This window comes from Meriones unguiculatus, chromosome 4 (genome assembly GCF_030254825.1).
Source record: "Meriones unguiculatus strain TT.TT164.6M chromosome 4, Bangor_MerUng_6.1, whole genome shotgun sequence".
Lineage (NCBI taxonomy): Eukaryota > Metazoa > Chordata > Mammalia > Rodentia > Muridae > Meriones > Meriones unguiculatus.
Genome location: NC_083352.1, coordinates 54,005,294 through 54,028,544, shown reverse-complemented (window position 1 = coordinate 54,028,544; position 23,251 = coordinate 54,005,294). Strand labels below are relative to the sequence as shown.

Sequence of the window (23,251 nt, the reverse complement as noted above, 5' to 3'; positions counted from 1 at the left end):
CCCAATGGCTTCTGTGTGGAAGGCTTTAAACTGAATTTTACTTTCACAATTAGATATAAGGCTATGAGTAAATAGATAAAGAGTTTTTATGTGAGCCTAGATACTGCTGTGGACTAAATGTTTGTGATTACCCTCCAACCTAATAAATTCATGTTGAAGTCCTAATAACCAAGAAGTATTAGTGGACATGGTGCTGCCAAGGAAGCAATTAAGGTTAAGTGAAGTCCTAAGAATGGGCCTGGATGCTATAGGGTTAGTAACACAGTAGAGAGCTCATCTCCTGTGCCTCATAAGGAAATCGTATCTGCAAGTTGCCATGAGAGCCTGCAACAGACATCACGACCTTGGACTTCTAGTCACTGTGATACTAAGAAAACAAATTTCTGTAGTTCAAGTCATTCTCTTTTCTGTTATGGCAAGCTAGCACAGGTAAGGTTTGTTCAAGGAAAAGACATTTGAATTATTTTGGTAGGAACTGCTTTGTATTTCCTTATAACTCATTAGATGACTGTCAGATACAAAGTGAATCATCCTCATTCCAGACATTTCTAATACAGATTTATCAGTATTACTGATATCATTAAATAACCACACCTTGGATTCTCCAGTTTTGTTTACATTGGATTGATTAGTCATTTAGAAAAATAATTTCCTTCCTGATACTTTGAGTTTACTTCTGTTTTAAGGTTGAGGCTTAAATTATTGAATTGTCTATAACTGATTAAGGTAATAAACTGTACTTTAACCCATGCTTTCAAAATGTCCAACAAATGATGGAGAGCTTTGGTTTTTCTTGGCTACAACTTCTCCATCCCCACCCTCTCTCCTGTGAGGTTGCAGAACCATAGCACTCACTGTTTTCAGCCCATCTCTGTTTAGCATTAATCTTCCTGCCTGTTACTCACTGCCTTCTGATCAGTATTTTGTCTAGTACAGTTGATATAGACAAATCTGCTTTCTTTCATTTCATCACAGATAATAATCAGAACTCATTGTTTTCTAGCATGTATTTTCTAAGTATATGCTCTGGGTTGAATATGGTTTGGGCGTCTAAGGGTCCATGTGCAGAAAATGCGGCTCTTGGAGTGACACTAAGGAGAAGGTATGACCTTACGAGGTGGGGCCTCTTAGGAGGTCCTTAGGTTGCCAAGGGCTCTTGCAGATTAAGGTAACTTTCAAGGGAGGGTTGCTTAAAAGCCCAAGCTCAGCCCTATTTACTGCCTGGCATCATGTTCCCAGATGTAATCTCTTCCTCTGCACAAAGCCCTCTCATTGTGAGTCTGTTTAAAACAACACAGACGTTGAGAATGGTGCTAATAAAGACAATCAATCATATACTTCAGGTACATAATGAAAATTTAATAGTACAAAATAAAAATATAAAAATTAACTATTTAGTTTTGGATGTTAGAAATAATATACATAATAAAGTCAACACACTACTAACAGTGCTGCAAGGCTAAATCCATGTTTCAGCTGAGAATTACACCAGCCAGGCTGATTGGTATTGAGAAGCACACACTTCTGCTTTTATTGTTAAGAGCATTGGGACTGTAGATAATGAAATTATGTAATACTTGGCATATTCTGAAACTATAACTATTTCTATATATAGTTTCACATAACTGAAATGATGTGACCATCACTGTAATGACCTGGTTAAATCCTCAGACTGAAAATAACAGGCAAATATTTCCCTATAGTAGCTATTAAATTGTCATAGTGCCAAAAAAATAAAAGTCCCTCTCTCCTTTTTAATACAGATGACCACTGAAGCAAATGTATGAGAGGAGTTAAAAACCAAAAGGCAATTTTATGCTATTTGCTAGGTCCACGTTTAAATTTATAGCCTGATTTTTAGATCTGTTGTATAAAGAGAAAGAGAAGAAATTAAGGAACTTTAAGTATCAGGAAATACAACTTTGCTATTCCTTCACAATCAAATCTTTCAATGATTTAGTATTGTTTCTACAGCCTGTCTCTACCAAGCTAGCTATCACTCAGCAGAGTCAGTGGCTGAAAAATGACCTGAGAATACAAACTTCAAGGCTAAAATTTCATCTTCCAAATGTAGAGATTTGAAGAGAGCCCTTGACTAGGATTACTTAATGCAGAACTGGTAGCCAGGATGAAAAATCCTGGACAGAAAAAAAAGTCATGCTGAAATTTAAATGAAAACCCAAAAGTGGGCCTTTTATGACATGGGCAACTTCTTGCACAGAATAACAGTTGCTAAAAGTAGTCCCTTATTCATGTGGAAAATTTCAACATCATTAATTCCAGTTCTGAGTAAATGCTTTGGTGGGTTGATTTAAAGAAATACACATTCTACAGGATTCAACTGTAGAATCCAATAAACAAAATAGATAAATTGTCAGAAAAAAAATCACAGTTCTCAATTTTTTTCATGCAATACACATGCCTGTCTTAAATTTGGTATTTCTCATAAATAATCTCTGTTCCCAGGAGCCAAGTTCAAATGTTTTCACATAGTTGAATGTCCAGAGGTTATTCATCATTATCTGTAAGGAAAAGAAAAAAAATAATTCACTTCATTTTAATTCAAGCAGTATCTATTTATTTTTATAGTTTTTCCTCTCTAAAGGAGGTCATTAGTTCAGTTTTAAATGTAATTTTATAATAGCACATATTTATTGTACAACATATAGACAGTATTACAAAGAATGAAGGTGGAAGTAAAAATTTTCAAAGACAACTAGTGTTAAAATTAAGTTCATAGAAAGCCTCAGACCGCCTTCTGAAGCACAAATCACTCTTAAGAAAATTAGACCAAGATGCAGAATGGAGACACAAGTTTTCCACATAAGACACAAAATAGAAAGAAAAACAAGTGCAAGTGATATAAAAGAGCAAGATTATAAATGTTCACGGTGGAGTCTCTGGTGGGTATGCCAGTAGTTTTAAACTTTTCTGTACAGTAAAAACCTCTCAATGAACTATTGTAGAACAAGTTATGCTGCTTCAATGTCTGTACAGCATTACATTTTATGAGTATGGCATAATGAAGTTAACCATTCATATTAATATAAAACCACAAGAACGTTTACTGTTTTTTTTTCTTTTTCCTCATCTATTTTTTAAAATTTTATCTAATTGCTTTGCAGACTGATCTCAGTCCCCACCTACGAATGTTTATTCTTGAAAATACTGTTGAATTAAGCACATTGATTTGCTTTTCACTGCCAAAGAGCACTATCTTTTACCCCAGTAAATGCAAGTGCCACGTCAAACACCACACTCTGTACTGCTTTCTATTTGCTCCCTCACTGCTTCTTACTATGTCTGCAGTGCTCTCGCTGGTCACCAGGTCACGAAGATATTTTAAATATTCTCGATGTTAGTCACAGTCTTCACTCACCTTCTCTACTGCAGTGTTTTGCATCCTTCTGTACAGGAATGCACATACTGGATCATGACAAACTGCCATTCATCTTTATACTTTTCAATGTTATTAAACATAGGCAAAAGTAAACAGGATTGTTTTAGATGTTGCATAAATCATGTCACACATGACTTATTAGGTTTGTGGATATATGTATATTGATAGCTGAAGATTTGGTTCATTCATTTGAATACCTGTATAGAATTCATTATATAAACACAATATAACACTCCACCTAAAATGAATGTGAAGGAAAGGCACACTGAAAAAAAATCATGTGCTTGGTCTGCTGATGCTCAGTGGGAAGATGAGGTAGTTCTGCCCATCTATCATTGGCCACACTACATTCATTCTCTCCTTGTGAAGGAACTGCTACAGTTTTAAATAACTTACACAATTATCATCTCTGGACTGCAGCTATGAATAGGCTAGGCAGTGGAAATCATTTTAAACAGTTTAAATTTTGTTTGTGGTGTGGGTCTACTTGTGTGCTCAAGTATGTGTGCAGGTGCACTTGTCTGCACAGGCTTATGCCTAGAACATTAGTTGATGTCAGGGTGTTTTCCTCAGTATTTTCACCTCAGTTTTTGAGATAGAGAATATAAGTGTATAAGTACCATGTATATAATATAACTTTATTATCTCTTTGATATGCTCTCAACCACAACTAAACACAAGACAACTTGATTTGAGATCTAACTGCTGCATACAAGAAGAGCTCCCATTATTCTTAACCCAGTGCATGTCTAGCACTTAACCATCTAATGTTTAACAAAGCATATTAGCTTTTACTCACATGATATATATGAGCTTATTCAGTAGCTATACTGGTAAGTTAGAATATGTTATAGGATACACTAAGAAGTTTTTAAAGGTTGCAGGGTCTCTATCTTGCCTTTTGCTGTATGTAAAGACAGCCACTCGGCTTTAAAACTCTCCCTAGGCTGAAGAGATTACAGTCAGGCTCTGTCAGTTCTGTTTCTACTGTGTACTACACCAAGACTGATCGTGCTTCTTGAGGGCTGTATGGCCCAGCCTAGCTTTTGGCCCTTGTAGCTGAATGGGCTTCTGTGAAGACAGGCACCCTTTAGGAACCGCTCAGCTGTGCAATTCTACCTTGTGGTTCAGTTCATTGTTACAGCTCTCCCCTAGGGGAGAGCTTTTCAGACACCTGACAAACAACACTATAGCTTGAGCATACCGCTGCCAACTTGTGGAGAGCTGCCTGAAGAAGGACCAGTCTAAATCAGAATAGAACTCGCTAGATCTCACAGGTTTACGAAATGGAATCATTCTCTGGTCTTGTGCTGGTTGATTACACAGTGATATAAGAAATAACCTATGAAACCCAGAGGTAGAAATTACAGGCTATTTCTCATTTCAGTATCATATTGACAGAGTTTGAGATCTCAATAAAATCAGGAACCTGTAAGATCCAGATACTGGTTAAATTAGGGACTTTCCTCTGAATGATCAAGCAACCTTTTATCATTTTTAGGAAATAAAACATCTATTTTATAATAGTACAGCTGAGGGACATTTTCAAAGACTTAAAATTACAGTTTACACTGATATTTTGATTCCCTTTCCCCCTTAAAGGGATCAGTATTAAACTGAATTTTAAAGAACTAAGTGAGAGCTAACCAGGCATGGTAGTAGAGAAAAAAATAAGGAGGCACATGTGCTTGAGGCTATCCTAAAGTCCACAAGCAAGACTTTGTCTCAAACAAGAACCAAAACCAAGACAGCAAACAGACCCCTGAGAACCGTTTCTACCACACAGACTGCTGACTTCTAAAGCACTAAGTATGCTTTGCTCTATGGTCTCTGACTGCAGGAGTCGGGCTTCCTGCTTCACAGTAAAGTTCTTCTAGTTTTCAGAATGGAGACCTCCTTAACTTTATCCTATTTTTACTCCATCCCTGGTCTAGTGCTTACCTAATATGCTGCTTTCTCAAACATTTTTAGAACATACTTTAATTTTATACTTGAATATACTTTTAAAAGTGATCTTAAATTTTTTAACAAGAGGAAATATAAATATATTTTAAGAAAAATTACATTGTTAAAATTAAACATCAACATTTAAAATGCTCTTAAGAATTAAATCTTCAAATTAATTGTATTTGCAACTGTTCCAAATAAATTAATGCTCAAAAATTTACATTTTCTTTCTCTGCAAAGTTTAATGATGCATCATTGATGAGAATTATTCTAATTTCTAGAGCTGTTGAACTTTCAACCAAGACTTAATTTTTATTTATTTATTTATTTTTTAATTCAAGGGCTAGAGAGACGGCTTAAGAGCACGGATAGAATTCTCAACACTCATATGGTGGCTTACAACCTTCTGTAACACCAGTTCTAGGAGATCTGATGCCCTCAGGCTAACCTTTGTGGGCAATGTACACACAGGTACACATACACACATGCAGACAAAATACCGATATACAAAGTGTTAAATACTCACTTAAACATTACTTACAAACTAAAGGATGGTGACTTAAAGAATCTAAGGCAACAAAATCATGTGACAGGGTAAAGTAAAATTTATAGTTGCTTCAAAGTACCAGATAGGCTCCAGAACAGATCACATCAAAGTCCATTTGATGGCAGAGCCTAATCTTACATCTGTTATTTTTTTTCCCTTCTCACATTTGCTTAAAATATGAAGACACAAAACTTACCTTCCTGATAGGCTCCATCTGCCATGACTAAGTGCAGAATCTTGGCGTAGAGATGCTGATGCTCACTGCCCAGAATATTCTCAACTATTGTTGAACAAATTTCAATATTTTCATCTTCATCCTCATGGATAGCCTAAGCCAAATTACCAAATATAAGTTAATATGGAGGCTTCTAAAGGACAGAAGCAATCAGTGATAGTCAAGGAACCACAATAATGAACAGCACAAGTGTTCTCTAAAGGTATAAAATAGTGGCATTTACATCTTGGGGGCAACCAACAGCTGTCTATTTAGACTTGAGACCTGCTTAACAGGAGGGAAATCATGCCTGGTACTAGAAACCTGGCCGCTATATGCAGCTGGTAAGGTCAGGGATCTTAGAAGAAAACCCTTTACTGCCACTTTTCCTACACTAGCATGATTCCTAACTACATCTAAGTACTCACCATTATACCCACAGTTAAGTGCAGTTCTTACCTCTCAACAAAGAAGCTTATCTTTACAATAGCAGGAGATCATTATAGAAAGAAAAACTAGTTAAAATACAGAGAATAAATCACTATGGGCAGCCCAGCCCCAATTGATATATCTGTGTATTCTTTTATAGGTATAGTTGACATCAATGGTTAGAGAAGAGGAGGCTGTGAATTTGGGAGGGGGCTTATATGAGAGATGTAAGAAAGAGAGGGAGAAATGATGCAATTAAATTTTAATAATTAATGTACCAATATTAACTTTCTCTTAAGTGGAGACTTCAGTGTATGTCTAAAGATAGATAGTGATGAAGTGACCAATGTTGACTAATAAAGATGGTCAACATTTCACTCCTATTCAAGCAGCACACTCCAGAGTGAATGCTCTCAGTTTACATACCTTTACTTTCTCATAAACCTCAAAGAACTTTTCAAAGCCCATTTCTTGCTCCAGGTGAAGTCTTAGTTCCTCTAAATGGTTAAAGACACTGTCATATTCACATTCACTAGTAATCTCACCATCGCTATTATCTTAAAAAAAAAAAGAGGTACTTTATGAGTAAAAGTAATTTTTACACTAATAAACTAGCATTAATGACAAGTGAATTATGGCTTCTTGTGTTCTACTTTCAATATAAGCAGTCATCACTACGGTATCTGGACATCAAAGCACATATTAAGCTGTCTTACCAAGGAATCTTTGAGAATTGTTTCTTTAAAGACATAAGTAGTAAATCAGGTTACAACAGAAAGATTCTCAGAAACAGCACTATTAAATGTTAGTTTGGAAACAAATGGGAAAAACTCATTTCTATGTTCTGAAATGAAGCAGCCAAACCTATGATGAAGGCTGACAAACATGAAACAAAACATGCAAAGGCATGCAGACACAGATGAGCCAGAAGCATACCAAAACTAAGCTATTATCTTCATTACTAGAAAAACAAGTAAAGAAACGGGGAGCAAAAGCACATTAAAAATGCTTCAGAAGTCACTGCTGTAACATAACAGGAAGAAAGGAGAAACTGCTGGCATGCCTGTGTGAAACACACACAGAGACAGATGCACACTTCAGCCTTAGGCTGGAGATGTCCATATGAGACAGGAAGATATCTCCTACATTAACTGAGCACAGAGAAAGAAACAGGCCCTCAACCCTGAGCCTGTACCTGAGTGCCATTCCTCATTTAGGGCACTTTCACTGCTGGGGTTGTCTTCCTCGTCTGCCGCATCTGCCCTTCTCACCGTCTGCTCCACTTCACTGTTTTTTAAGACGGACTCTTCCTCCTCACTGTATTCATCAACTGGTTGATCCCTAAGTAGCTGCTCCATTGAGGCCTGAAGCTCTTGTAAATCTGTGTCAGCTTCTTCAAACACACTGAAATTTGAAGAATTAAACTGAATATTACCTAAACCTTAACTTATTTGAAATGGTGCTTCAATTCAACATGTATATGCATTCTCTCCCACTTAAAAGTTGTAGATAAATAGTATAAATAAGCTTAAACAGGCTTTTGTTTGTTTGTTTGTTTTTTTTTTTGAGATAAGGTTTCTCTGTGAAACAACTCTGGCTGCTCTGAATTGGCTTGATAGACCAGGCTGGCCTCCAACTCACAGAGCGCCTGCTTCTGCCTTCTGAGTGCTGGGATTACAGGCATGCACTACCACACCCAGCCAGCCTATACATTTTTTAACTAAGGAATTGCAGATAAATACAACTGAGAAATATACAACACGAGGGATATTCTGTGATTTGTAAACTAAATGATTTGCTTAAATTGGTCCTGATTTGCCAAAGAGAACCATGTACCTATTGGCATCAGTCCCTGCTGAAATTTGCACCAATGTTCTGTGTCTGTGTATCCCAGGCATAGGTGGACAATTTGTAAAAGCAAAGATGTTTATCGTTTGTTTTTGAAAATGAATTAATATTTAAACGTTCAAAAGAAATTTGGGAAAAACAATCTTGAAAGTTCATCACAATCTTCATGTAGCTACTAGCTGTGTACTATATGCTGGGATTCCCACATGCATGGGTCGGAGCCTTTAGAGACATGGATTTCAGGTCTTGCACAGTATTTGTACTTTGGCTTAGGATAGTAGAATGAGGATAAGTAGAATGGTGAGTATAAGTCACCAGAAATTTATCTTTGTGTATGTTCTTGAAAACATTTCTAAAATATGTAATCTTCACAGGAGAATCTTGTTTTCAAGGCACTGTTCAGCATATAAATTATATTTTTGTGAGATTTAAAATGTGGAATAAATGATCTTATATGTACATAACATTAGATTTCTATGTAGTTTCATCCTATTATTTAAGTTTTATCAAAATTAATGTTAGAGACATGAAAACTATAAACCAAAGAGACCTTCTCAATGAACAACAAGCAGGACTAACCTCTTGTCCTTGAGCCCTTCTATAATAACTGAGAGATATACTCAGGACTGGTCTCTGAGGACATGCCTGAAGACCAGGGTTACGTGAGAGTCTGGGTATGTGAAGACATCTGGTGTGTGAAGACATCTGCTCCTAGGCAGAGGGCTCCATCTACTAGAAACAGTGGTAAGAAAGGGACAAGGCTGATGATGACCCTTTTAAACTTTACAGTCAACTCCAGATACAAATTCTATGTGAGACCTTAAATACAATTTACATTAATGGACAAAGAAAATTTTTTACACAGAAATATCTTCATTTTGTACTTATGTGTACTAACTAATTTGACTTTGTGGAAGCTACAGCAAATGATCTGGTCAGAATAAAACAGTCTTTTGACTTGGTGTTCAGTGACAAGCCTAACTCATCATTTCACCTTTGATGTGATGGCTAAATGTTGACCTGCTGATAAGCCATTTGTTAGCTGGAGGAGATAATGGACAAGGCACATGGACGTTAAATAAGTGAGGCTGGCCTGACTGCCACCAGAAGAAAAGTGTGAGAGGATTCAATATTGTATGAAGTCAGCACTCAAGAATAATTTGAAATCAGGTCCCAAGTTTTTAGTTTGCTTTCTTACTATAAAATCTTGAAAAAGATATGGACCCAAATCAGTTTTCAAAGATAAACAAGCAGATATAGAATAGCACTTTAAGAATAATTTAGTTACAGCTGCCCAGTTAAAAACTGTTCATCTTACTCATATTTGAAGAAAACCCCCTCAAAACCCAATTACCTTGCACTTTGTCAGCCACATAGGGGCTGAATGTTGTGTTCACCAGTAAGCCTACTAAAACAAGGGACTAATGTGACTTTCCTCCAAACCATGAGGTCCCTAGTAACAAATAACCCACAGGTCTCCATGAGGAGTGATGAGAATGGGCGTTCTGAAAACGAAGCCTCACTAGGAACTGGGAAAGAATGTGTCAGATGCAGCAATCCTGATTTAACCCGTGGGCCTCCCGTACACTAAGCTACTCTATCACTGAGCTACAAGCCTGCTTCCCCAGCACTGGGCTCCTAACACTGTGCTTTTTCTAACGTTTCATTACAGGACACTTTGCTTTTAGCCTCACAAGTTTGAGATACTTGTCTTAGGCAACTGGAAGGCTAAAACTGAAGAGGTCAAGAAGGGTTATTATCTAAGGCTTGGCCAACATTTCCCATAAGTTTCAAAAAACACTGTTACATTTCCTTCCTGAGTTCTATATTCCCATGAATCACAGGAAAGGAATTTCTTTTTATTTTTAAAAATTTATTTTTTATTAATTACAGTTTATTCACTTTGTATCCCAGCTATAGGCCCCTCCCTCATTCCCTCCCAATCATGCCCTCCCTGAGTCCACTGACAGGAGAGGTCTTCCTCCCCTTCCCTTTGATTCTAGACTATCAGGTCTCATAAGGACTGGCTGCACTGTCTTCTTCTGTGGCCTGGTAAGGCTGCTCCCTCCTCAGGGGGAGGTGATCAAAGAGCCAGACATTGAGTTCATGTCAGAGATAGTCCCTCTTCCCCTTCCTAGGGTACCCACTTGGAGACTGAGCTGCCATGGGGATATCTGAGCAGAGGTTCTAGATTATCTCCATGAATCTTCCTTGGTTGGAGTTTCAGTCCCAGAAAAGACCCCTGGGTCCTGATTTCTTGGTTCTGTTGCTCTCCATGTGGAGCTCCTATCCCCTCCAGGTCTTTCTACCTCCCCCTTCTTTCATAAGATTCCCTGCACTCTGTCCAAAGTTTGGCTATCAGGCTCAGCATCTTCTTTAGTACCCTGTTGGGTAGGGTTTTTCGGGGGTCCTTTGTGGTAAGTATCTGTCCTGTTCCCTGTTTTCTCCCTCTTCCAATGTCCATCCTGTTTGCCTTTCTGAGTGAGGATTGATCATCTTACCCAGGGTCCTCCTTCTTGCTTAGCTTCTTTAAGTGTACAGATTTTAGTATGATTATCCTATATTATATGTCTAATATCCACTTATATGTGAGTATATATCATGTGTGTCTGCTTCTGAGATACCTCTCTTAGGATGAGGAACTTTTCTAGTTCCCACCATTTGCCTGCAAAGTTCATGATTTCCTTGAATTGTCGTGTAGTATTCCATTATGTAAATGTACCATAATTTCTGTCTTCATTCCTCAGCTGAGGGACATCTGGGTTGTTTCTAGATTCTGGTTATTATGAGTAAAGCTGATATGAACATGGTTGAGTAGATGTCCTTGTTGTATACTTGAGCATCTTTTGGATATATGCCTAGAGTGGTATAGCTGGATCTTGAGGTAGCACTGTTCCTAATTGTCTGAGAAAGAGACAGACTGATTTCCAAAGTGGTTGTACAAGTTTACATTCCCACCAGCAATGGAGGAGGGTTCCCCTTTCTCCACATCCTCTTCAGCATGTATTGTCACTTGAGTTTTTGATCTTAGCCATTCTGATGGGTGTAAGGTGAAATCTCAGGGTCCTTTTGATTTGCATTTCCCTGATGACTAAGGATGTCGAGCATTTGTTTAAGTGTTTCTCTGCTATTCAATATTCCTCTATAGAGAATTCTCTGTTTAGTTCTGTACCCCATTTTTTTAATTGGATTACTTGATTTGTTGGTTTTTAACTTCTTGAGCTCTTTATAAATTCTGGATATTAGCCCTCTGTCAGATACAGGGTTGGTGAAGATCCTTTCCTAGTCTGTAGGCTGTCATTTTGTTCTGATGACAGTGTCCTTTGCTTTACAGAAGCTTTTCAGTTTCATGAGGTCCCATTTATTGACTGTTGGTGTTCTGTTCAGGATGTTGTCTCCTGTGCCAATGAGTTCAAGTCTCTTCCTTACTTTTTCTTCTAACAAATTTAGTGTTAGAAAGCTAAAAAGCTTTTTAAAGCTAAAAAGCTAAAATTTATGATGAGGTCTTTGATCAACTTGGACTTTAGTTTTGTGCAGGGTGATAAATATGGCTCTGTTTGCATTTTCCTACATGTAGACATCCAGTTAGATCAGCACCATTTGTTGAAGATGCTGTCTTTAGGAAAGGAATTTTTGTGAAAGTAATGAAGTTACATGCAACACCCACACTCCCCCCCCCCACAGACACAGAGTTACATGAACCCATTCCCACATATATTGAACAAATAAAATTACCAGTCTACCTCACTGAAACATCCTAAAATCAAGCATGTCGGATATGAAATTTTCAGATATTTTCCTGACAAAGTGCATAGTATCAAATACTTCTCTATTTCCCATTGCAATGCTAGTATAATGGAGATTTCACTATTCAACAGTCATCATCCTATGAAAATTAATTATTTAATTACTACTTAGTAATTACTTATGATAGTCACATTAGTAGACTAGATGGATGTCAGCACATATATAAAGCATTTTTATGTGCCTTGAATGAGACAGTAAATTAAAGGCAGACATACATTATCAAAAAGCTGATTATACTCAATTCAGATGTCAAAGTATAATAGCATTTGTTAATGGTGCTGTACTTACGTGTCTTCAGAATCAGAGGGCCTTTCTTTAATATGCTCATCTTCAAGCTCATCTATTTCAAGACGGTCTTGATGAACATCGCCTACAGTGGGAACATCCATCAGGGTTCGGAAGAGCTTAGAAAGATCTGGAAGTGAGCATGTCCTCAGCAGCTACAGAGAGGTTGACAGATTGCTTATTAGGAAAAAAGAATTAAAAGCAAAAGGAGACTCTCAGAGGTAATACTAATTATAATATTTAAATCACGTAGTTAAGTCTAAAGGATTCCTGAGGTTAGAACCTAATTTCTTGAAATTCAGCTCATATACGCAATATTAAATAGCCTCTCTCTCTCTCTCTCTCTCTCTCTCTCTATATATATATATATATATATATATATATATATTATGAGTTTGAGAGGATGTGGAAATACATGGGAGGAGTTGGAGGAATGGAAATGATGCAAAAGTACTCATGTAAGAAAATCTCAAAAAAAAATTTAAAAATTCAGCCAATGTATTTACACACACACACACACACACACACACACACACACACAATAACAACAACAACAACAAAAGTAAACTTGTGTGTGATGACTGGGCTCTAGCACAGAAAGGGTGGGAGTGGTTATTTTAGAGATACACGGCCTGAAAATGTAAGTGGGCTAGCAATCAGGCAGTACGAGAAGTGCCCACTTGCTCTTTCTCACTGTCCTTTAGTCCTCCCTTCAGTGGTCAACTCTCCCTGTGAGACGAGCAGAGAACTGAAGCAGACAGTCTAGAGTGTGGTGAAGCACTATCAGGCACAGTCAGCAACCTGTGCATGGCTTACTGCGAGAAGCTGCTGGCTGGCTAACACATGACCTTTCCTTGGTGTAAAGAGAAACCGACTTAGAACGGGGCTGAGTAGGACTCTCACATTCAAATGGAAGGCTGTAAGCACAAGCTCTTTGATGCTAATATAAAGAATCATTTATAACAACACTGAGAAGGAACTCTACTAACTGTGCTAAGAAAAACAAACAAACAAAACCAAAATCAAAATACAGACAATAGAGATGTTGAAAATTAAATCAGTGTTGGAAAAGAACAGGAATAACTGTAAGAGTCTCTATTCACCCAACTTTCAACAATTAGAATGTGACTAATAGGATATGAGACAAGTAACTGTAACACAAGTCTCTGGGCTGGGTTAAAGGAATCTGATATTTGAAATATAAGTACTAGGCCCTGAAAAGAACTGTGTTAAAGGGAAGGCTTTGAAGAAAACACAGTGTTTAACATATTAATGAAAACTTGTATATTTGGCCAATTGTATTAGTGCAACTTTTTCAGAGTAATAAAGGTTTCCATGATTTGAACATAGTTTATATATTGCAGCAATTAAAGCAAATGATTATCAGTTTCACAAACTGGTGAAACTGGCAAAAATGGCTTAAAAATTAGTGCTTGCTAAAGCATTTAATGATGGCAGTGGTACTGAGGCATCTCTTTCAGTGCTCCCCTATCCCCCTACTGCCATCATGTGTCCCACATCCAGCTTTTGACTTAATAAGATTTGTGCCACTTATATAAAAGGCAAAAGTATGTACAGCAGGCAGCTTGTCATAATCTACTCAGTCTGACTGCTAGTCAGCAAAAATAGACAGGATAAATTAATTACATAAACTTGAGAATGTCAAATATTTAGGCTGTGAAAACATTAGCTCATCTGAAGAAATACATCTCAATTTTAATTTATTCCTTTTAATAGTTAAAATAACTTTCTTCCCTCCAATTTGCAGCCCAGGAATGTAACCCTCCTGCTTTGGCCCGCCACGTTCTATGGGTGCAGGTGTATACCTTAATGTGCAATAATATAACTTTTATATCCTATCATGGAATAATTGAATCAGAACTGTATTTCAAGGGACAAATGATTTGACACCTTATCTCGTCTCAAGGTTTATATCCATTTACTGGTGTATCTGTAGGGTAGACCTTTATAGATTTTATGGATCTGTTTTAACACTATCCAGGCTGGGCGTTAAATCTACCAGCCTTGCCCTCTGTAGCATCTGGAATTATGGTCAGTATTGTCACTGGAGCTTGACTTTATGTTTTAATGCACTGCATCTTCATCCACAGTAAAACACACACACACACACACACACACACACACACACACACACCCTACCTCAGAACCTTTCTATTCTTTTCATGTGTGTGGTGTTAAAGAGTGGAGTCAGGCCATGAGCATATTAAACAGCCCAAATTACACCCCTTAAGTATAACCCTAGATCTCTTTTTTTGTTTTGATTCTCCTGATTTTTTTTTTCATATTACTTAAAGTATATTTTATTATCTCAAGCACCAACTGATAGAAATCCTAAAAATAGCAGGTAATCCACAGCACTGCATGGAGAGCTTATGTCAGTTCAGGTATGGATTTCTCCTTGACTCTTCATACTAGAGAGTATTGGGCATTGTTATAAATTCAAACAGAAGAGCAATGCTTTAGGGCACCTCACATCTCAAAACCAGTGTTTCCATTACTTTTTAGCATTGACTATTTTTTTTTTCTCAAAATAAGGGAACTACATAAAACAGTGAATGAAGTAGGTGCTAGTCTTATTAATAATTTCACACCAAATTCTACATCAAAGAATTCTTTCAATCTTTACAAGTTTTAATATAAACTATGAATTAGTAATCCTCTATTTATACTATTAATCAGTTTATGATGGACACATTTGTTTGTCCTCTGATTATTACTGTAAAAACTTCAACACTGTTTCCTCAAAACAGCCTTTACAAATAACTGTGCACTTTATTCCCCAAACCAGATTATATGTATTAGTTAAGACAGTATTAGCCAGAAGCCACGAACCAGACCAATGACTCATTGCAACGGACATTTACAAGTAAAGCTGTTTGGGCAAACGGTATAATATGTGACACAAGATAACTTCCATGGGGAAATTTTTTTTTTCATTTTTTATTTTCTTGTGGAAAGGAGATTGTAAGAGTAGACAGCAGACATGGAAGGAGTGGGAAATGAGTGGGATTGGGGTGAATGATGTGAAATTCACAAAGAGTCAATAAGTAAGTTTTTTTTTTTTTTTTTTTTTTTTTAAAGAATGGATTCCAGGGTAAAAGGATTGGCATGTGCTTGGGGCAGAGAGAGGGGTCTAGCTTAAGAGTGTCCTGACACTGGCACTCAAAGGGCTGAAGCTTCCATGGGTTGAGGAAGCTCACACTGCACCTTCTAAAGCCGACTCAGGAGCTCGTCACTGAAGACAAAATCAGTTAGACTTTCTAGCTAGCTGTACCACAAACAGAACTGATGTTGTGGTCTTCATCTGACTCTTATGCCATCTTAAGTCTGCAAATCTGAAGTGGAGTTAAGACGCAGTTGTCTACTGCTTTCCTTTAGTTCTTGTAAGATTATAAATCAATCATGAAAATATTGCTATTTTAGAAAATTCACAGGAGGAAATAAATCAATAATTTCCCTTGGCAGTCATAACAAATACAAAGTTTGGATTTTTCCTCTCTACAAGTACTTGTTGGCATTGCTGCAATAGAAAGCATGTTTCCTGGCTAGAAATCTCTGAGGAATAGCCCTGGAATCTAATGGCTACAGGCACCCACTGTGACTGTGGGCACATTGTCTGTGTGTGAAATCAGATGATGACAGCACTGCCTGGGTGGTTATAAGCAGGAGATTATTATGCTAAAGCTGCTGGAACAATATTGAGGAGGCTGAACACATGGTTGGCAAAGTTACCCAATTATGTTATAATGACAGTTAGTAATATAAACTTATTTGCCACCTTCATAAAATCAAAGTAGGCTGAATTCTCAAGAGATAACTAGGAGTAGCAAGAAGCTGTTTTCTAATCCTAAATCTATATTTGCATACATTTTAGTGTTGTTTATGGTTTAATGTTGTTCTAGTAACAACAGAAAATTAAGAATACTCTGTCTTACTCCAAAAATATGGTCTTTCCCCCCAAGACTAGGCATGGGTGAGATAATAATCTAGCACTTTGCTCTGTAGAGAGTAAAGTTTAAAAAAAGAAAAAAAAGGAAAGAAATTAGACCAGCAGTCCCTTTTTCACAGTTTAACTGGCTGCTACCTACTAATGTCTTGCTTAGTGTTTTCAATTGTATTTGATAAGGTATTCTGAATAGCAGTTCATCATAAAGGCATTGGCACTCATTGCTCTTTGAAAACATTGCTAGCATTTTTAATAGTGAGAAGGAAACATAAAATGACTCAAACACCCCGGGAACTAGCCATGTCAACTGTATATACCAAAAGCATAACATCCCGAACTCTGTCCAGATATACTAGAGCAGAGTTCATGCTTGTATCACATTTTCTTTTAGAATGAATACTCTACTGTTAGAACACAATCATTGGGAATGACAAAACCCTTCTACAAAGAAGTTTGACTAGAAATTCCTTCACCTTCAACAAAGTAACTAGTCACTTGTCCAGAATAGTCTTGGTGAAATTACCATCACTTTCTGTCATAACTATTAACCTTGTCATTTCCTCACTTGCTACCTAAGTGACACAGACTGTCAACCAACCATATACATGCCCTTGTAGGAACACAGAGTAACCACTGGTGAGGGCCACACTGAAAAATGGTACTGCTAGAAAGTCAAGGAGTTTGTTACTCTAGTAATCGATTCTGCAACCTATAAAAGGAAGATCATGAGAAAACCACAACTTTATTTTATTTTGACTTTTTGAAATTTACTGTTGAGAATCTCCATTTACTGTTCTACCCACAATTTTACCAAAACATTGCATTTTAGTTACCTTAGGAAATATGCTTCTCTGTCTGCAGTAGAAATGGACTTGAAGCTTTCACCTCTTTACCAAAGCTAAAGGAGCAGCCTGGGAGTGGTGGTGTATAACTGTACTTGGCAGGTATAGACAGAAAAGTAGAGAGCTTGAGGCCAGCCTGGGTAGAAAGTGAGACCCTACATAAAGAAACCTCCAGAAGAGAAGTCTTTTCCAGAGAGAAAAACAAAACAAAACAAAAACAACAACAAAAAACAAAAAAGCTTTCCCATGAATGATTCATATTTTCTAGCCTCAGAATCACAGCAGGGTTTAGAACTCTTGTTTCACTTTGACTACGACACAGATCAATCTTCTGCTTAATAAACGTTAATGACATAATTATAACAGTTGTTAATGGCTTGCTGGTGTATAATGTACAGTCTTAAATACAGTTTATATATTTGGGTATAATCTTCAACTTGTCTGAATCATTGCATAAGTAAGTATTGTAGAAGGAAGAACAGACTTCCGGGCTCCATGCTTGCTCCAGACCATCACTTAAAGCCCCACTGATGGACAGTGGCAATGAAAGCATTACTCTGATTGCCAGTCTAACAGTGATCAACTTAACCACTAATCACTGTCTGTGTAGGTACTTAACTGTATAATTCAGTTAACTAACATTACATTTGGTTTTTGTAAAAAGACCTATTTAAAGTATACCAGATAAATGCCTTAGTATTATTTCCTGAATCTTAGGGCTCGGAGGGTATGTAAAAAGCTGTGAGGCAGAGGACAGAAGGGGCAAGGAGACAGGGATAATGTCAGCAACACGTGCGTTGATCTCTTCAGATACCATGTCCCTTATGTAGAAACAAATCCTTCCATTTCAATCCCTCTGCCAAAACAAAACAACCCCCCCCCAAAACTCCAAAAGCCCACACAGTTGAACAATACTGATTAGGAACAAGAATGATTGGCATACTACTTTCTTCACACTTAAGAGATTTTAACAACAATTGTTTTTTTTTTAAATTTTCATTTTTTTTTTTTTTTAATGTGAATGAGTGTTTGCCTGCATGTATGTCTGTATACCACTTGTATGCAATGCCTGAAATACCCAGAAGAGAGCGCTGGATCCCTTGGGACTGGAATTACAGACAGTTGTGAGCCTCTGTGTGGGTTCTAGAAATTGAACTGGGGAAGAGCAGCCAGTGTTCTGAACTGGTGAGTCTTTGCTGCAGTCCCCCTTCCTTCACAAGCCCTAATATACCTTAAGCACACTGTGCTGCTCCATGCCAGCTTCTTTTGCTTTAAATGTTCTCCAGGGCACAGACTTTTCAAAGTTTTGCACTGAAAACCTTCCTCTCCCTTTTTAAATTTATTTATATTTTTATAAATTAACAGTTTTTTCACTTTGTATCCCTGCTGTAGCCCCCTCCCTCATTCCCTCCCAATCCCACCCTCCCTCCTTCATCTCCTCCCAAGCCCTTCTCTAAGTCCATGATAGAGAAGGTCCTCCTCCCCTTCTCTCTGACCCTAGCCTATCAGGTCTCATCAGGACTGGCTGCGTTGTCCTTTTCTGTGGCCTGGTAAAGCTGCTCCCCATGAGGGGGAGGTGATCAAAGAGTCAGCCACTGATTTCATGTCAGAGATAGTCTCTGTTCCCATTTCTAGGAAACTCACTGGGAGCCTGAGCTGCTATGCGCTACATTTGCGCAGGTGTTCTAGGTTATTTTTATGCATGGTCCTTGGTTGGAGTATCAGTCTCAGAAAAGACCCCTGGGCCCAGAATTTTTTGATCTGTTGTTCTCCTTGTGGAGCTCCTGTCCCCTCCAGGTCTTCCTATCTCCCCCTTCTTTTATAAGATTCCCTGCCCAAAGTTTGGTTAGGAGCCTCAGCATCTCCTCCAATATCTTGCTGGGAACAGTCTTTCAGAGGCCCTCTGTGATGGGCTCCTGTCCTGTTGCCTGTTTTTTCCCTCTTCCGATGTCCATCCCCTTTGCCTTTCTGAATGAGGATTGATCCTCTCTTAATTGTGATGCAGACTTAAGCACTTTTTCTTCACTGGCACATTATCCATTTTCATTTCTCCATTACAGGAATTATCACTAATGTTTTTTTTTCACTTAATTTATTTCCTCTCTTGGATGCTAACATTGTATCACTACTGTAAACACAGCACCTAGCATATAATACAGCTTGATATGCACTGGCTGAATTGATGCTAATGTTTTAGTTAACCCACCTTAGGTAGCTATAGATATGTGTGTTTGTAAAGTAACCTAAGAGGAATCATATTCAGTGGAAAATAAACAATAAAAAGTAACCAAGGTAAGTTATATTTTTAAATAGCTGCTAAGGAATAAATAAAAAGCTAACTCTGGATGGGAATTTCTGTACTTAAGGCTTGTGAGGATAATAGCTGAAAGGTGATAGTTGAAAGTCAAAAGCAAGTTAGCATTGAAAAGAACAAGGAGAAGCTCAGTCTGGCTAAGGTTAACAGAACATCCAGAGTCTCTAATACAGGAAGAGCTTGAATACCAAGGGAAAGAGAAGGAGAGCGACTGTGAGGTGAGTCAGAGATGTTCCCAATGTCTTGTCAAATCTTACAGACCATGGTGAAGAGTTAACACAATTTAAGAACAGCAGAAAATCTCAAGTCTTAAGCATAGCATGGACAGAGGCTCAAAACAAATGTATTGTTAAAAATGTGATAAAGAGACTCCAACAAAAAATTCCTGACACCAGGTCAGGGTTCCCCAAGAGACTGGCTCCCAAAATACTACAGATGATAGATAGCCCTTGGTTGTCCCTGAGGTGGAAGGTCCCTATTGCTAAAGACACTACGCACTTCAGATGCAGGGCTCAGAGGCCCTTGATCTGGAACTGACCTGAAGACCTATTCTCTGACAGCTAGCTTTCATGGTACCAGAAGGTTTCATGGTACTATGCAAGTTTCCAAAGTAGTGAAAAAAATCAACAGTAATACCTAGCCATGGTGCCCATATACTGTACTGACCAGCATGACACTATAATCTTAAGCGTGCAGTAATGGCACATATATCTTGGCAGCAACCAATAGCTCTCTAGTTGGACTTAAGACCCACTGAACAAGAGAGAAATCATACCCGGTACTGGAAACATAGCCAACTACCCATGGATTGTGGAGAAGAACCTATAATGCCCACTTTACCAAACCAGGATAAACCCTAACTATATTCTAAATATTTTCCTTATATGCACATAGTATGAGTTTAGTCCTCACCTTTCATCAAGGAAGCTTCTCTTTGCAACAGACAGAGATCAACACACAACCAGAAAACACAACCAATCAAAATGCAGAGTTGTGGAGCCCCAGAGCCAATAGATCCATCTACAAAACAACTCCCACAGGTAATGCTCAGAGAACACTGGGGAAGAGAGTACAGAAAAAGTGTTAAGAGCCAAAGGATCACAGAGTTTGCTGTAATAGTATCTTGTAGTAATGATGTCAGAAGCTACACCCATAAAGTCTTAATGACATGACTGCCTAAACATGAGTGAAGCAAGGCCAAAAATATTAGATACTCCAAAGTGATGAGGAACGCTCACAAAGCCTCAACCTTACACAAAAAACTAGAGGCAACTAAGGAATACCGAGAGTGAGAGAAATAGTCTTCCCCAGGGAAGAACACACCAACTAGTGATTCAATACCAAAACATACATACAAGTAACATACAGACTGCTTAGGGTAGATTAAGGAATACATATGCATATACATATATGCATGTAATAACAATTAATAAAAAAGAGGCTATGAATTTGAAAGAGAGCAAAGAGGGTTATATGGGATGGCATGGAAGATGGAAATAATGTGATTATAATGTCAAAAACAAAATATGTAATAAAAAATGATATAGCAACTTAATGGTGTATTTAGTCATTCAAGATAATGTGAGAAAATACTTAATGACTGTTAATTTTAGTAATATCAAAACAGTATGTGTAATACCAAATATATAAAACAAAATAGCTACACAAACAATATATGTAGCATATTTTGGTAGGCATACATATATAGAAATTACATATAAGTAATACAGGGAAATGAAATTACTAAGCCAGGGAAGAGCTTTGCAAGGAAGCAGAAAGAAAAGCTAAGAGAATCCAGATGGAAACTGTATTAAATCTGCATTACATGGTTCTACTTGGAGAATAAAGCTGCCTGGGCCACAGTGGTGTGCAGGAGTCCAAGGAACTATTAGGAAAGGATTTACACCTCTCCCCCTCAACATAAGCACAAGAACACCAAGGTTGCAGAAACCAGCCATATTTGTTCACTTGAAGTATTTGCAGTGTTGATATGGGACCTGGATGTGGTAGCATTTAGTGGGTAGTTTAGAAAACAGTTTCTTAGACCAGCAGCTCTGAGTGCCTGGTGAAACTCTGTATTATTCCTCAAATAGGATATTGATTGGGAGAACAACTATTTCATAGCTGTTTGTCGGTATCATTATTGAAAAAATAAACAAACAAAACAAAACAAAAATAACCCCCAAAAGTAAGCCAATAAAAGAGAGGCTTTTGTTTCTTTTGTTTGTAAGTGTTTATACCTTGTTTGTGTTTTGGATAATTAAAACCCAACACTGGCATTCAAGCAATGTTATCAGTGGAGAGACAGCGTTATTGATCTAAAAGAATACTTGCCTTTGGGTTGTTGGCATCAAACATACCAGTTGACAGTCCAATCAGTAAGGAATTTTTGGGGTTTTGTTTTGGTGGTGAATCAGAGCGAGATCGAAGCGTATGTGGTTCTTCTAGTGAACAATGAATTGATTGAATTAACGACAAATGCTCAGAATGAGCCACTTTCTGGAATAAAGGTTCTGGCTTTCCTGACTTCTCTACATCACATCCAGACTGCTGAGAATCATCTACTGCAGGTTCTGTGGAACACAGAAGAGATTATTACATAAGTCTACATAACAGCACTTACAGTTCTAAATATCACCAAGTATTTTATAACATTTAACATGAATCCCATCAAAGGGGCTGGAGAGATGGCTTAGTGGTTAAGAGCATTTGCTATTCTTGCAGAGGACCTGGGTTTGGCTCTCAGGACCTACATGGCAGCTCATAAACATCTGTAACTCCAGGTCCATGAAATCTGACATGCTCTTCTGTCCTTCATGGGTACCAAGGGTACATGTAAAATACATACAAAATGTATATGCAGACAAATACTCAGGCAAATAAAATATTTTTAATTAGAAAATTAATTCCATCCAAAAATAACCTCATATCAGAAAAAAACAAAATCAAAATATACATGTAAGTATACTGCACATTACCTTATGAATAATTTTTAAGAAAATATAATTTTTAAGTATTTAGTAAATACTTTTATTATATTGGAAGTTTTAAAATATAGATATCCAAAAATAAAAAATACAGTGTAGCCAATCAATTTTTCAGTTTATTTTGTTTATATTGAATGAAAAAGTTATTTATTTTGCTTTACATTTTAATCAATAGTATTTTTAAATGAAACCAATTTATTCAGTGCCCTTAGCATATTACTTTGGCTTTGAAGTAATTCTTTTCATTTTCAACAATATAACTTAGCAAAAAGCTAACTGCTTATCTTACCACAGTCCCAGGCTGACTAGCGCAGACTCTTGTTCTCAGGCCTATTTTATTTAAGAAAGAATTCTGATGACATTACCTATGTGATCCTCACAAAGTTGGGCCACATTCCCCGAAATTCTATTTTCACAAACTTCACACTGCTGCATGGCAACCTTATCTTCCAACCTGCCATAAGTAGGTAAACTAAGCAAAACAGACAAACACCACAGTTTATTAGAAATAAAAGTCCCTATATAAAGAAAGTGAACCCACATCCATTAGCGCCCTCTACTCCCTTGTCCAAGTGCCCACATATTTTTATTTTTTTAAACCTTTTTTTTTTCAAAATAGGTTTTCTCTCTGTAGCCTTGACTGTCCTGGACTTATTTTGTAGCA

General features: G+C 37.4%; 1 protein-coding gene across 9 annotated transcripts in view; it reads right to left on the bottom strand.

The window, feature by feature from the left end:
* Positions 1-1,338: 1,338 nt before the first annotated feature.
* The window catches only part of Nek1 (NIMA related kinase 1), a 134,354-nt gene continuing 112,441 nt past the window's right edge, over positions 1,339-23,251 (bottom strand). For all 9 annotated transcript variants that reach the window (XM_060381832.1, XM_060381824.1, XM_060381828.1 and 6 more), the window contains 7 exons: positions 22,953-23,059; positions 21,935-22,173; positions 12,481-12,632; positions 7,733-7,941; positions 6,964-7,094; positions 6,091-6,223; positions 1,339-2,522 (listed from right to left, as the gene is read on the bottom strand). In XM_060381832.1, coding sequence (XP_060237815.1) covers positions 2,509-2,522; positions 6,091-6,223; positions 6,964-7,094; positions 7,733-7,941; positions 12,481-12,632; positions 21,935-22,173; positions 22,953-23,059 — 985 coding nt within the window. In that variant the 3' untranslated portion in view covers positions 1,339-2,508. The remainder of the gene's footprint in view (positions 2,523-6,090; positions 6,224-6,963; positions 7,095-7,732; positions 7,942-12,480; positions 12,633-21,934; positions 22,174-22,952; positions 23,060-23,251) is intronic.